The following is a 16,458-nucleotide window of genomic DNA, read 5'->3' as shown; positions in this document are numbered from 1 at the left end:
ATCTTTAGCATAAGTATATATTTGTATAATCTCTCTGAAATTGTATCACAAAGTTCTATAGTATTTCTAGTTGTCCTTATCTTTAAAGTGTATTTGACTTAAAAGGGGTCTAAATTAAGCGTTTCCTTAACTTTGTATAAAATCCATATTTCTTACGTCTTACACCAAATTTAAAGTTTATTGACCATTTTCATTCTTTTCAAAATGTTGTCAAATATTGAATCACAACCAAAAAAAAAAAGCTTATCGAGTTTGAATGTTGTGACCAATATAGTCCTAACTGTTCACGGTTTGACCATTGCAGTCATATCAAGCTGCACCCTGCAGAGCTTTTAAGAACTATATGGAATTTTATTTTTCTCAACAGAATAATTTAATTTTTTCTTTCCATAAGAATTTTATACCATGTAGGAAGTGAATATGAGCTTCATAAGATACTTAACAATATATAAAGTGTATGAAACTTGATAAGGAAAAATCATCATAATCTTCATACTACAAGTAGGAACTTACATTAGTACTAGTGCACTCTTCTTTGTCATCCAACAGCCCTCCCTTTTTCTCTAAAGGTTTTCTATTATAGACAGATGTGAAAGTATGCTCAGAGTTTTATTTTGGATATGGAACCCTTTTTCATAACCCCCCAAAATAATTGTGGTTGTATGATATTATGGCACTGTTATTGTAATCATTAATTAAGATTTGGTATCAAGACAGTAACTTGAATAAAAGTGAATCACTTTGAAATTTTAACACAAAGTGCAGTCTTAGAAGAGGAAGGCTGGGGTTGATTTTTTGGATAGTGCCTTGAACAACATTTAGGAATTATGGGCCAAAAAGGGCCACTTTGATTCATGGTCAAAGAGTAATCAAGGGAACCAAGGTTGTAGCGGTTATCAAAAGAATGTAATTCAGGGACAAAGACCAGACATGGAAAACAGACATACACAACAAAGAACATAAAGTAACTAAAATCATACATACAAAGTAACAAAAGCAAAGGAGCAACTCGGACTCCACTAAAAACTGGGAGCATGGACCAGGTGCAACGGTAGGGTAAGCATCCTCTGCTTTTCTAGATCACCTGCCGAGTTGCTCATAAAAAGTCAAGTCCGGGGTAGACAAATGAGGAAAGGAAAACTATGACCCGTTGAATAAATCAGTTTTCATGGTGCAGATGGATACACCATAACCGCTGTTAAAAATATAATTGCAAGCCAAATTTTAAAGAGCTAAATCAACTTGGATGGTTTGTCCTTACTTGCCCGAACTGTTTGGGTTTTGACCTTTGTAGTCATATAAAGCTGTGCCATGGGAAGTATTTTATTTTGAAAGGATGTGTCCTCCAGTAAATGTATCAAATATACTTTATATATCTTCTAAAAAAATCTTTGTATACGTCTTTTCAAGCTTTATTGCACTCAATTTTTTTTTCCTAACTTGCATGTTTTAGTGAAAGGCATTTATTACTGGACCTTGAAAGATTGTGTCGTGAAAATTTGTTTAATTTAATCAATATTGAACTGTACTTAAAGGCTATACCAAATTTTCTTTTTCATAATATAGATCAAATCACATAATATGTGTATATTTACCTGTAGGAATTTCTTTAGAGTTGCTTATCTTGGTACATATACATATACCGGTAATATACTGGTATTTCTTTCTATCAAAAATCTAAACACTTTTTTTCAACCAATTTATACTCTTGACAAGAAAATGTACCTTAGAATTCCTTGGTAATTGCTTGATCTAAAAAGATATCTCATGAAAATAAATATCACCTGCGTGTATGGAAATTAAATGCTTAAATTTGTCCATATCTTAACGATAAAAAGGTATATACTTGGCAATGTCAACTTAATACATTTTTCATTTATACAATTATCACAATACTATAGTATATCTATAGAATAAGATTTAGTAAAATATTGTGATTGATTGAGGGGCCACATACGTTGTTGATAAAGGTCACGATAGGTAAAAACATGATCCAGTGTTGTTGGATCAGTCCATCATATTTAATTAAAGATGAAACCTTTAACATGGCATCATGGTCAACTGAAATCTTTCTGAAGGTTTGTTTTAATTTTATCCCATCATGTTTAATCACATATATTGACTTCTTAATAGGATTTATAGGAATATATGACCACTGATTGTGACTTGTTGGAAAAGCTCTGAACTCTATAGACCCTGAAACTCCAATTTAAGTTTTAACAGTTAGTTGATCAATTCATTGATTTGAGAGTTTTAAGATAGCCAACATATATAGGAAGATACCTGTAGAGTGACCAGTTTACCTGTACAGGTCAGATGACTCGTTGATCAGAATTTTAACACTACGGATTAATCAATTTCGTTGTTACCTTTCACTGGAGTAGAATGTTTTCATTTGGATCAAACATTCCCTGATTATTTATTGGATTTACTGTGCTCATATTTGGATATTTTAAATTTTGTGGTTTATAAAGAATATTTAAAGAATGCGACCAGGTAAGAAGGTCAGGTATTGATCCAACATTGATCATCATCCTTTGATTGTTCTTTCCCTAGGTAAGAACTGTGAACTAATGAAATAAAATTAAATAAATATGGAGAATCTGATCTTTTACATATTTTCAGTGGAAGGCTAAAATATCAACCGATTTACTGAATGTCTGTCATACCATTTAATTGTAAACATTCACTGTAATTCAGGTTGTGAAATTATTTTAATCCAATTTTAAAGATTAACAAACTGAATTTCCACTAATTAATCTTCAGATATGTATATGTATATGTGTACACAGACTGCTCTTTTTATTGGTTTTGAGTTTCACTCTCTTGTTTCCTATTTCAACCTTTTCTAGACTTTAAGTTCAGTTATGAAGGCTCATGGCTATCATTATTGTAGAAATGACCATTAAGATCATCTCCTCAATCCTTCCAGGTGTGACCCTCAATATGTTTTCTTGGTATAAAAATGACCTGAGGTCAAGTCATATCATTCATTTTGTACATCTGTTGTTCATACTTCAGTATTATGATTTCTAATGAATTATATTTTATGACCCATTAATCTGATAAAATACCATATCAATCAGATAATGTTGAAGTGAAAAAAATTTAGATGGATATTTCTGTATATATTTATTAAACTGGTTATTACCAATGTAATGGTGTACATGTTTTTATGTCATAAAAGAATCATCTTTTATTGTTGATAAACCATGTTTTAAATGTGTCCCTTCATTAAAAAAATGTGTATTTATACAGAATTGATACAGGTCTACCAGACTAATGATTATGCACATATAGGGTCTAGTGTTGGCATCTACAGGTCTACCACACTAATGCAAAAGCAAACCTTACAGATCTCACATGTCCTTAAATTTTGATAGTGGGGTCCAGGCTGTAATTTGTTAATGTTTGCCCAATTTTTGTCCAATTTTTGCAGGTCCCCATGATTACACCACTGTCTTACATGTAAAACAATGATATTGGATGATTGTTAGATGATGTTTATCTTTTGATCTGTCTCAAGGTGGTCCATTTTATATTTTTATCAATTAGAAAATATGAATAGTCAAGTGGTATTTGTTATTATTGTTTTTTATTTGAGTCACTGATATTCTGTTATAGTATCATAACATGTCACAGATAGATGTCAATGTAAATTGTTGACCAGAATTAACAGCAATTTATCAGAATGACTTTTTTAAATAACAAAGGGAGCAAAAAAAAAACAATCACTGAGTATCAAATAAAGAGGGAAAACTTGATACTAGAACAAACATTTCAAGGTTTTAAACTATTTAACACATGAATCACATTAAACTTTATTTTACACCATAATAGGGATAATCCTAAATTATCACAGACTTGTGACTCATAAACTGGTTCAAGTAAACATGGGTTGTTTCATAATTGTCAAACCATTACAGATGGTAAAGTTCTGTTATCTGCCATATGGAATTTCTTACTTGCTGTCTTCTTTGATATTTATTGGAAAATATAATAAGAATAACCATAAAATATGACAAGTTCAATCTTAAAATGTTGTTAAAATTAAATGAGCAATATCCTTAGGATAAAATATTAAAATGTGTGAATTTATGACTCTTGTTATACATACATGTTACACCAGATTAAAATAAGGAAGAGATTAGCTATCTTTTGTGATGTAAGTTAAGATCCTTTGAAGTTGGATTTTTGAGCAGTTATGTCCCCTGAAGGTTGCAGGTTTAGTATAAAGCTGATTTTGACCTAAGAACCTTTACGTTAAACGTATTTATAGAACAATGGTAGACAATATGATAGTATATTTTTATGATGAAACATTATTAAGGATTTTAGACTTAAGGACAAGTTTTTGGCTTGCTAAAGGAGGTAAGAGGGTCCATATTTTCTTCTTTGGATTTTATAAATTTTTAAGTGATGTCCCAAAATGTTTTGGCACCTGTCTCTATAAATGCTGTATTTTGTAAGTTATTTTCTAAATCAATCATGTATACTCACATTTTTTTTAAATGTGAAATTAAATAAGGAATAACATATATTTCTTGATATATCCAATGTACTCCAACACATAATGGTATATATTTTTATGGGTAGAGTATGTGTTCGTATATTCCAATTTTATTTCATTTATTTAGATAAAGATATCTTTAAATTGTCTTTTTTCTGTATTTGTAGGTCATAGAAACAGACCAAGGAATGGAATGCGAGGACCTCCCTCCAGAAATGAGGTAGGTTTGATAATACAAAGGACACATGTATGTTTTTTAGAGCTTTTTAGATGGCTGAGGAACAGGTTTAATACATAACATCAAAGCCTTAAGACAAGAATTTTATTCAATAGTTTATTCAAGGAAAAGCATATTTTGAAGCTGCTTTTTCTAGTCTATATCAAAATAGAAGTGTGCAACAACACAGGAGCAGTTAAAATATTCCACCAATGAGTTAATCTTCTCCCCTACTGTGATCTGGTAGCTGTTAGAGTGGTGATACAAATACTTCAAACTGAGTAAAGTATGCAAAATTCAAACAGAATTATAGTCTGTTGTTGTCAGTAACTGATGTTTCACCTTAGGAGATCAAAGAGTTCTTTAATGACAAATCTATTTCACTATCACAGGTGTAAAACACATGCTGCCTGCTGGCTTGTTATCATGAAACATAAAAATACTATGACTTTCTGGTCATTATTCTGTGTTCAGTTCCTTATATGGAGAAGTTAGTGTTAATTTGTATTGGTATGGACTGAGGCAGTTTTATTGTTCTTTCTTTCTGGCTTTATTGGCCCTAACTTAGAGCTACTTCCATCTGTAGATGAGAATTTCCTGGGTCATGAATGAGCTTACATCTTTACCATTGGCCATTAATGGCAAAATATTGAAAATCAATTCAAGTTTATTAATCATTGTTGTAGTAAATTGAGTTTTCATGACTTGGAAATGAAGACATTAGGCAAAATAATGTTATTAATTCAACCAGTATTAATCTAGATACAAAACTTTATTGTTTCCATCTGTGGAATGTGGTTTATTTGTTACCAGATAAGTAACATTTGAGATTTTGACAACTGTTGAAAATTAGATGGAACTTAAGAGACCACACCTTTGTATAACTGTCTGGTAAATTCATGTCCTTTCAATTATTTCAAATGTAAATGGGATTGTGACATCACAGTTCATAAACAACATTCCTCTGTACTTTTGATGTAAGCCATAGCTACAACCTGATGTTAGTGTTTACTGCATTACAGATATAAAGATTTTCAACCTTGTATCATGTACTTTATATGTTTAAATAACAAAGGTTCTTGGCAATTGTTTTAATACTCAACTCATCACCAAAGTGTAGGATGGGGGTTTACATTTTCAATGTGTTTTATTAAATTTTAATGTAACTATTGATATCACATCACAAATTTAATTATGAATTCCAACTGATTAATTGTACTTTGATAGGATAACACATGAAAAAAAAAGATTATCACTTACATGACATATGTCATTTAACCTGGGTAGTACATCATTAATCAAAGACTTAAAGTTTTCAAAAGTCACCAATGGTAAAAATGAATTATATATAAAGCTGTCATAGGCCATTTCTTCTCTACCTCATATAATTGTTTAATTCAGTCATTATACCAGTATTACATTTGATTTGTATTACTCCTTGAGGGAGAAGAAAGAGAATTGGATAAGGAGGAGAATTGAATTCCATGGATAGGTAATGGCATTAGTTGAACAGGTTGTCTTTTGGGTAACACCCCAATATCCTTTGACCTCTGAATCACCTCAAATTCAGTGTAACGCTGTTGGATTATAATATTTTAGATGTAAGTGTAAAGTCTTTTTCAATGACATTTGAACATAGAAAGTGGCTATCCTGTCCTCAATGGCCTACTAGTTTCATATATTTAAAATGAAAATAGTCACAAATCACTTGTGTTAAGGGGAGATAATCTAACTTATCAGGGTCAATTGTGGTAGAATTCATTCTATTTGATAGTTTATATCTAAATAAGAAAATGATAAAACTGTCTAAAGAAATAAACATGACCATTGCCCTCGTTGTCTTGAGGACAATGTTCCTCTGTACAATATAAAGTAGAAGTGGTCTACCAATATTTCTTTTATGATTGATATTTGAGTTTGTTATAAACATTTTGCTGCTGGATTTATTTGGCTGGTATATGTTTTAAGCAAGTTTCCCATGACTAATGTTAAAGTACCAAATAAATGTTTTCTCATCTGAATTTAAGATAAAAACCTTTAAGTCCTTCAATGGAGATTATTTGTTTTTCCAACAATTCTATCTTTTTCAATGGCTCATCTGTTTTTCTATTGATACATCACGTAAAGTAAGCAGAGTTGCTGAGAGAAGATTTTCTCCATTAATGGTTGGATTTTTTCTTAAAAGAGGTATTTATAAAGAGTCAACTAAAGGTACAAATTGATTTAATAGTTTTCATGGGAAACTAGTAACAAAAATAAAATGTTTCACACAGTAAGGTTAAAATTATATGGGAAACTCACAATGAAAATGAAACGGTATATTTAGTCTGTGATGAAGTAGAACTTTGTGACCTTGAATTTATATTGATTAAATTGCACCGGGTAGAGCATACCAACCAAAACTCTTAAGAAATCCAACAAAAACATGCAGGTAAACATCCTAGTCTATATAATACCACAATTTAGAATGTTGGTTTTTAATTCAGTGTTTCACAATGGGTATTTTTTTTCATTATCATATTTATAGATATTATTTACTTGGTAGTAATGATCACTCCACTTCCTGAGTTGAGACTTCCAAAGAAATACTACTCCGTATTTTGCTCAACTCCCATTACACACATAAGTTCAATTTTAGATGCATTTTTTGTTTCATGTGTTGGTTCCTAGCCTTTGCATCTTTTTACTTGTTTATAATTCATATGCACAGTTAATCAAGCCATTTACAACTTACAATACCGCTGTCAGTCTGTCTGTTGTTCAGCATTGACACAGTAAACCACATCTACCAGTTTTCCTAAAAACTTTTGGAATCTATTTCTGTCTGTTATTATTACTTCTTTTTCTAATTTTATGAATTTATATTTTTTTAAGTTTTCAAGCCATACAAAAAACAGTTGGTTTTCTGTTTTTGTACAATAATTCATAAACGCTTCCTCCACTTTTGATGAAACTTTTAGGAAATTCAAAATTTCTATTGATATGTTAGCTTCCATTTGCATTTTTTTTTTTTTTTTTTTTTTTTTATAAAATCTGATTTATTGTTTCACACCACTATATTGATGGACACCTTGTTCACTAGTTATGAGACTAAGACAACTTAATTTTTCATATGTAATTACATAAAGCTGCACAAAGTAGATTTTGTAACTTGATTGATTTCTAACATATTTGTAAGCACTAAATAGAAATATTTTATGCTCTATAAGTCATTCATAAAACTTTTATTTATTAAAAAAGAAATTTGGGTCGTTTTATTTCATTTTCCTATTAGATATGAAACTTATCCATACAGTACATTTTGATATTTAAAAATATTTTTATACAGTGCATTATAAAAGCCCAAATAGAACTATACGTATCGAAAAATCTGATGGACTTCTACAATATTTTTCAAATTACTTTAAAAAAAATGATAAAAGATAAAATGGTATTTTTAATGGAATGCATTCCAGAACACAATGAATTAGGAATTAAGAGTGTTAACAAATGTATCCTGGCCTAACTTTTACAATTACTTGTATGGAATTTACATTTCAAATTGGTTTTGTCAAAATTTCTATATGAATGATTGCAGCTTTAAATATTTGTTTATAAATAAAAGAGTTGTATTGTTGGTTTTTATTCCATATATCACAGTATTGAATAATATATCCTTACTTGACCTGTATAAGTTTATGTGAGATTATTAATACCACCAATACATCAGAGAATTGAGGGTGACAGTAAGCTACTTATTCCTTGTTAGGTTGCATAGTGATAGTTTCTCATAAATACTTTCTGGGGGTATAGCAGTACCATACAATGAATTTTACTTTAGAATTCATTGATTAAAGCTTTAATTGTTTAGTAATAATTCTATATGTTATTGCTATTTTTTTGACAAAACAGTATCATATTCTACTTATTATCTGTGACATTCTGGTCATCTTTCACATTTTATTTGGATTTCTGATTATAACTTGAAGGAATTTTTATGTATTAATCATAAAATCTTTAGGAACACCTTATGAGGAGTTCTTTCAGTTCATGTTAAGGTCAGACCCATCATTTTGTAGTTCTTGTTAAAGGATGCCCATTAAGATAGGTCTGGTAATAATTGGTCAATTTGTAAATGGACAATAAAGTATCTTAACTTTTGATTACCTCCTTTAAAAGTAAGGGGGGTTTATGTAAAATAACATAACAATGGCAATCTTCCATTTTATTTTGAAAATATTTATGTGTAATTTTATGAAGCTAGTTAAATTAGTTATGGGTATATTCTGTTAGTAACTTGGCTTTAAACCTTTCATCTCTTAGTGAAAGGTCAACTGTAGAATTGATTTAGTCATCTGAAAGAATGAAAATGGACACATCTTGGTGATAAACCCATGATAGCATGACATTGAATCTTACATATAAATATAATGTAGGATTTTCAAAGGCAACTAATAAAAAGTACTGAATATTTCAAGGGTTAAACTTTTTGAATTGTATTGAAAAGGATTCTGTTGATACAAGTTATTGGGTTTTTGTCAAGCAAAAAGGAGGTCTCAAATTGTAGATGCCATAGCTTGTATAAAGATAATGTTCTCCTGCACAGGAAAATGATGACATTTAAGGATTAGACACATCTCTGACCATTTTTCTGTGAAAAAAACTTTAATAATGTAATTTCAGGTTTTATAAATTCCACTTTGAATTGCTAGGCATTGTATAATAAGTTTTTGGGTCTGTCTATCTGTTTAGTCTATATGTGTGCAGCATCCATAACAAAAATAGTGAATTATTGTCAAAGCATTTATTGAAATGTTTTCAATGAAATATTTTTTCTTCAAATTTTTAATATTTGAATTTGTTTAGTGTAGTTGTATTGTATTTTCAAACATCTTGAACATTTGAGCTAGTTGAACTTATTTCCAGTTGAATTTTATTAATCTTTCTTACTTTTAGACATTATATGCATGACTAATGGAAGGATCCATTACATAACTAAAAATTACTCATAGCTTTTTCATTCCACTAATTTATGACCTTGTTCGACCCTCTCTAATTAGATTGTTAAGTCTGGTACTGATATATGCACCATATATAGACATGTTATCTCAATTCATGTCTCCATTTCTATTTAACATTTCTGTCTGTTGAACTAAAATTTTCACTTTCTTTAAGGTTTTACAGTGGTCTATACATGTCTCATTAAATTGATGAAAAACCACTGAACATCTGTGTTGTTATGCTGTCGTTGACTTCATCATAACTTTCATTTGTTTTTTTTTATAAATTCAGAAAATTTGACTTGTTTTATGGGAAAAGTTACATCATAGATTTAAAATGATTTAAATTTCCTACAGCTATGGATTTGTCCAGCAAATATTATACCTCAGGTGTGTATCATAGCAGGGGATGTTCTTCTTCCATTTACACAATTGACATTTCAGAAAAATTACATAATGGGTTATCTTTTTTCTGATAATTTGTCACTATATCAATCTTCCCTCTAATCTAAATATCAACAGTATACAGTAACCACAAATCTGTATTGAGTTGTCCAATTTTTGTACTTAGTGTTTAGCATCTGTCATTGTACTGGATGTAACTAGTACTATCACATTCAAACAACAGAGACAGACCACTGTTTTCCTTGATTCTATTACTCAAATAAAATTGCCAAAGATTGGACTGTGATGTTTTGTTGAGCAAGGTTAATTTGAATAGGTTTTGCAAGAAAATGTTTCAGTTTTAATATTTTGGCCAGTATTCACTAGGTATACAGTTCATACTTTGTGTGAATTGAAGTATTTTATACCATACAGGACTTCAGACAGGTATATCAGACAGGTATATCAGAACTTGTAGTTAATGATAAAGAGTACCCAAGGTATGATTTCCTGTGATTAAGACCTATACCATTGACAGATAACAGGGTTGTCATACCACATACCTTGATTTCCTTATATCATGTACATATTATATCATTTGCCAGGATAACATAAACCTTCCTGGCTTGGTTATAAAATGGTTTGTACTCAAGAAATTCTTTCTCTGCATATCTTCAGTTTTTAAGGTGTTGACAGAATTTTGGCAATAGTCCTATAATTAATGTAGAAGCACATGTTTAAACTTTTTAAAAAGTTGCTTGAAATACAATCATATTTTATTTCAAAACAAATAATGCCATAGGAAATACATGGAATCTGTGGCATTGCTAAGTAACTGAGATTAGGATCTCTGGACTCTCTGTCATCAGAACACTTGGCAACTGCTGCCATTTTCTGTTGATAACCATTTTTTAATATCTTTTATCATCATTTTTACAGATCCAAACTTGTTAACTTGGCCATTGTTTGGACCTATTTTCAAATTTTTGGAATATGTCAGAAGTCATCTGTTTACATACAATATATGCATTCTTTTCTGACAGAGACCATAATGATTTTTTCTACCTTGGAAGGTTCTTGACAATAACTGTATACCTATCAAGGCTATCATTATACCTTTAATTTAGATAGGTAGATTTGATCAAACACTCCACTTGTATAATCCTTTCTCCGATTTGCCAGATATAAATTTAATAATCGTGGCCAATAACAATAGTATTTTACCGTTGACCTTGCGGTTTCTAATAGCTGTATTTATAACCACAACCATGCAGCGCCATATCTGGATTAAGGCAAAATAGTGTTAGATTAATTGTGAGAGCATCATAGTTCAATGAAATGAGGCAGAAACGTTGAACATGACACACATGGGATATAGCAACATGCAGGTAATGTAGTTACTGCTTTATCTTGCCAAAATTCTTTTGATTTCTTGTTTTAAGGCGCAATTCATTTGATTTTTTTCTCACTGATTTACTATTGAAGTAAAGAAATTTTCTGAATTCTTGATTTTCTCTGGATACATCAACAATACTGTTTAATTTATTTATTCTTGTCCTATCACATCAGTTGAAAATGGTGGTGAAAATGTTTCCTCATAGTTAAGTATAAAAAATATTGGATAAAACCCCTTTTTTAAGCTAGGGAATGTCCTGTTAACAGTATTTTTGTATCTAATGTCCATGTAGAAGGAATTTAGTAGGAGTTAGGTGATGTAATATTAAAAGGCTTTACACATTAATTGGAAGATCTTATTGTCAGCCTCTAATTACTCCCCTATACATCCTTGTATAATTAGCTTAGTTTACCCAAATGAGAATTAATCCTCCCCACCCAGTATCTTTTGTAGATTTTAAATTTCAATGAATCTAATTAGATTTCATAGTTAAATTGCCCATAAAATGGAAGTGACATTCAAAGTGATCATTGTAATTTGAGTGAGAAGATTGTTTAATGTTGTATAGTCATGTGGTAGGCTTTTGGTTATGTAATATCAATGACAGGAAATTTTATATTACTAAACAGGACCTCCATGGTGCAGTTACTTATTCAGGTTTCAGAGTTTAGTCCAGCAAATTTTAATGGCTACATTAATTGTTTTTGAATTACTTCATTTTTCATGTACAGACCTCAATTTTTGAAAACCTTGTTTTAGTCATGCTCATGTTATACATGTATTTAGCAATTGTTACTGGCTTTACATTCCCATAGTTCCTTATGTAAGGTTGTTATCCAAAGCTTTTCATGCACTCCCAATTTATTAGGACAATACAGCTAGCTGTAAGCTCTCATTTTCCTTTCTTTTGCATTTCTTATTAAGTAATTTCAAGGGATTGTTTTTCTTTAAATCTTATCAGAAGTGTTTGTGTTAGAATTAATTGCTGTAGATTGATTAAAATATACCACACAAGTACAAGCCCAGTGTTCTATCCTAATTCCCTTTGTTTATAAATCCGTATAATTGGCTGATTGTAAAATTCTCTTGGAGAAATTTCAAGGATTTGTTTTTGTGGTTTTCTCAAATCAAACTCTTTATTCTTAAGGATTAGTTCTAATTCTCTGCGATAGTGGTATTTTTATGATTGAAAGAACCAAAAAGTGGTTCAGCATGTACTTGTGATATTGTCATTCTGGTTTAGAAGGATGGCATTTTGATACCTTCTATTATTCTGTGAAGTTATTGTCATGATAAAGGTATTTCAATATCTGAATAATATGTGCATGATATAGAGATGGTGGATGGATTAAAGGTTGACAAGTATTAGGGTAATGTTTCCCCATTTGATAGCAATCTGTATTGTTATACAGACATCCTATCTTTTCTCTTAAATAAAACATTTAACTTTTAGAAAAAAACAATTTGAATGGTTGTACTATTGTGGTAAAATGAGTATATTTGATAGTTTGTATTGTTTATTTGACATTGGTGGGTGGAATTATATATGGAACAGGATAAATCCCATCAAGATGGAAGGAGAATAGTCACTATCATACTGTAGTGTCCCAATGGATATTTGTGTCAGTTGAAAAAGTGCTAAATACTTGACCTTGTTTTCACAGTATGCTTTAGTGCTATCACATTTACACTGGATATTCTATGGAGTGCTGTTCTCATTTTAAAGTTTGTCATTTCACATATTGTAAACAGAAAGTCTGGTTATTGTGACAAAGATATTTAGGAATATCAATGCTATGATGGAAGAAAACTTGAGCTTTCCCATTGAAGTGAGTATGGTATACTAACAGGAAGTTTATAGTTTTCTCCTGTAAAATTTTTATGGGTTATTACACATCAGAATACAGGAAATATTTATGGCAATGTTTATGGTGATTTACAGAAAGGAAATAATGTCTTGGAAAATGTTTAAAACTGAAAACTCTCAATTTCAATCTCCAAATCATATTGGTTCTCAGTTTTGACTGAATGAAACACTGGTAGAAGTATGTATTATTCACTTTCAAACCACCCAGTATAGTGTTTACACTGCTCTATAGAGAGTAAGATAAAGCCTACTAATTTGTGAAATAGAGAGTGAACTTAAAATGAATTTAAAATTGTGTTGATGTATATTCTTCAATAAAAACAGATTTATGTACATTATAAGGCCATGTTTATTTGGCAGCATGCCATGGAAAAGTTATCACTTTCCTATGTTTAATTTTCTACCTGAATAAAATGCAGTGAGTGTTGGTATTAGGATCAAAAGGTTTTCCAATTATATATGCTTTCTGTGTTTGTTTTCTCACACAATATCTGTGTTGCATGTTTAAATGGAATTTGTCAGATATTTAAAGTAAATACCATTGTTATTGACTGACCTTCTGAAATGTTAGATTACTTTCAGTAATATATTATTTCATTTAAGCTTAGAAAAGGAAAAAATAATATTTAAATTAATATTTAGCATGGATAATCTGTACAGCAGGTTATCAAATGGCATAAGGGACATAACTCAGATTTAACTTGTGCTTTAAGTTAACTTAAAAGACAGTTTTAAGTTTTTTATCTTGTTTTGTTTACATTAAAGGCTTGTTTTTGCTGTTAAAATATTGTAAAAAAGGCACTTTGAGGGATAATGTTCCTAAATATTGATAGAGCAACTTATTTATTTTATTGCTAAGATCTTAGTTTATCTGCATTTTTCATCAATGTTGTCATTAACTTGAAGCTATATTGTACATGTGTAATATGAATATGGTCCATATTGCAGTACTTACATTTTGGTGCTTCCAGCATGGAATATTATTGGCAGGAAACAATATGAATTGCATGATTTAGTATGGTATACCAAAAGGGTTCAAAAGTATTTTTATTTGCATATGCTACAAAAAAAATGTAGCATATGCTGAAAACAATATTGCCTGTGATACAATATTGCAACATATGCTACATTTTAAAGCATATGCTCCATTTTTTACTGTAAAACACTGTTGGGTTCAGAAATGATTTTAAAGCTTATGATACAAGTTTAGCATATGCTGTATATTTCAATAGTATCATATTTTATTACCCAGCGTACTGAAAGATTCAAACATATTTTTTAAGCATATGAACTTTTTTGCTTACTTTAATGCATATACCTTTATGATTTGAAAATGCCAGTAAATTCTTATTATACTTTGCTTGTCTTGTCATAAATTAATGACCTTTTAGCAAGGTTACTGTAATAAACAGGACCAACCGTCTATTTAATGAATATTCATAACATATTTTGTTTTTGTTGCATGTGCAACAAAATTGTATTTGATACTTACGGTAGGCATAAAACAAGATGCATAAGATGCATATAGATGCAACGTCAGCTATAAAATACAGCATGCTACACTTTTTAATGAACCTCTAGGCAAGTAAATTTAACAAAACCAAAATATAGCATAAGTTATGAAAATACATTACATATGCTACACAATATCGCATTTACTACATTTTTTGTACATATGTTACAACTTTTATTGTATATGCAAATAAAAAATACTCTTGAACCTCTTAAAACTCCATAATTTAGGCAAACAAATATTCCTTCAACTGATTTTACATTTTCATTATTTCATATTTTTGGTTTAATAATTATCCTTTTTTATAATTTGAGATTTATTGTAACAATGAATCTCATTTGATAACATTCGTAACTTCCACAGTTGTCCCCTCAAATTTTTTATGCATGCACAGGTTTAAAATTGATATTTGGCAGTTGCATTAGAATGGAGATGATTGTCTTCATCAAATCAACTTTTTATATGTGTCCAATATGTTTGAAGACTTAAATTTTGTGGGAAAAATCAAGTTTAATACCGGGTACATGTACAAGTATTTGTTGATGTGAACTGACAAGACATCAAGTTTTAAATCTACACTAGATAAAGGGTATGAAATTTTACAGGTATTTTATGGGATGATTCACGCCACTCGATTGTATGTTGAATTGAATGCATCTGGTACAATAGAGGTACAATGTACTATGTATTTGTTTACTAACCTTCATGGCAGAAGTTTCATTCAGAAACCTGTACTGTCATCTGAGGGATGGTTTAGTGAAACAGGAGAACATCTTCTCCAGTTGACTTGTGGAGATAATGATATGAATTTGTTTATAAGTGATGGGTACTGACACTCACAGGCAATCAAGGTAATTTACTGGAAAGGTTACCTAGTCCATTTCAGTTTATACCTTCTTGTTTTATGCCAGAGTGAAATAGCTGTTGTAAACTTTAAAGTGTATGCTTTGTAATTGTTATTAAATTTAGAATATGCAAATTTAGGGTTTGCCTTTTTTACTATTTGCAGATTTTATTGCAATATAATGAGGATGAAATTGTAAAGTAAAGATACAATTGTAAATGATATTATTTCTTTGATGTTGATTGGTATTTAAAAAAATTAAGATGAGGTGAATTGTAATAGGTCTCTTGTCTTATGTTTTATTAATCTGATTAACTTGAACAATTTTGGATAAAATTTTGCTGATTTTTGTCATTGCTGTTTGTTAGTATTAGTATAGTAGAAATTACCACCCTATTATTGAGGTTCAGTCCTGAAGAATATTTAGTATTGTTAGAAACAGGTAGAATTTGAAAGTACCCACACTTCTTGTTTTAATAGTAATTCAAGCAAACCCTTTAGAACATCCCACACCCAATCCCAAACCTTTTCCAAACTATATATCCTATCCCAAGTGTACAGGTCTAGTTTGAATCAACCACTTTGCCATATTTTTTTTTTCAAAATAATCTACATAAATGCTGAATCTACTGTTGAAAAACCCTTACTTTAAGTGCAGTCTTTTACAAAGCTTTAATTCTTACTGCAACTTCACTTTTGTTTCCTTTGAAAATGCAATTGTTGAGAGTGGTAAGAATGTTTACTTCTA

General features: G+C 30.2%; 1 protein-coding gene across 7 annotated transcripts in view; it reads left to right on the top strand.

The window, feature by feature from the left end:
- Nucleotides 1–16,458, top strand: part of LOC148624347 (apoptosis-stimulating of p53 protein 2-like) — a 48,899-nt gene that overhangs the window by 20,598 nt on the left and 11,843 nt on the right. For 2 of the 7 annotated variants that reach the window (XM_088567113.1, XM_088567112.1), the window contains exon 4: nt 4,678–4,730. In XM_088567113.1, the coding sequence (XP_088423239.1) occupies nt 4,678–4,730 (53 nt within the window). Of the gene's footprint in view, nt 1–2,305; nt 2,497–4,268; nt 4,372–4,677; nt 4,731–11,302; nt 11,479–13,031; nt 13,316–15,588; nt 15,718–16,458 lie in introns of those variants that run through there. The other 5 variants (XM_088567116.1, XM_088567114.1, XM_088567119.1 and 2 more) reach the window with 5 other exon arrangements.

Source organism: Perna viridis, chromosome 2 (assembly GCF_037379345.1).
Source record: "Perna viridis isolate PV_CMFRI_1.1 ecotype Kerala chromosome 2, ASM3737934v1, whole genome shotgun sequence".
NCBI lineage: Eukaryota > Metazoa > Mollusca > Bivalvia > Mytilida > Mytilidae > Perna > Perna viridis.
The sequence above is the reverse complement of the archived record's forward strand: the minus strand, read 5'-3'. Positions and strand labels throughout refer to the sequence as shown.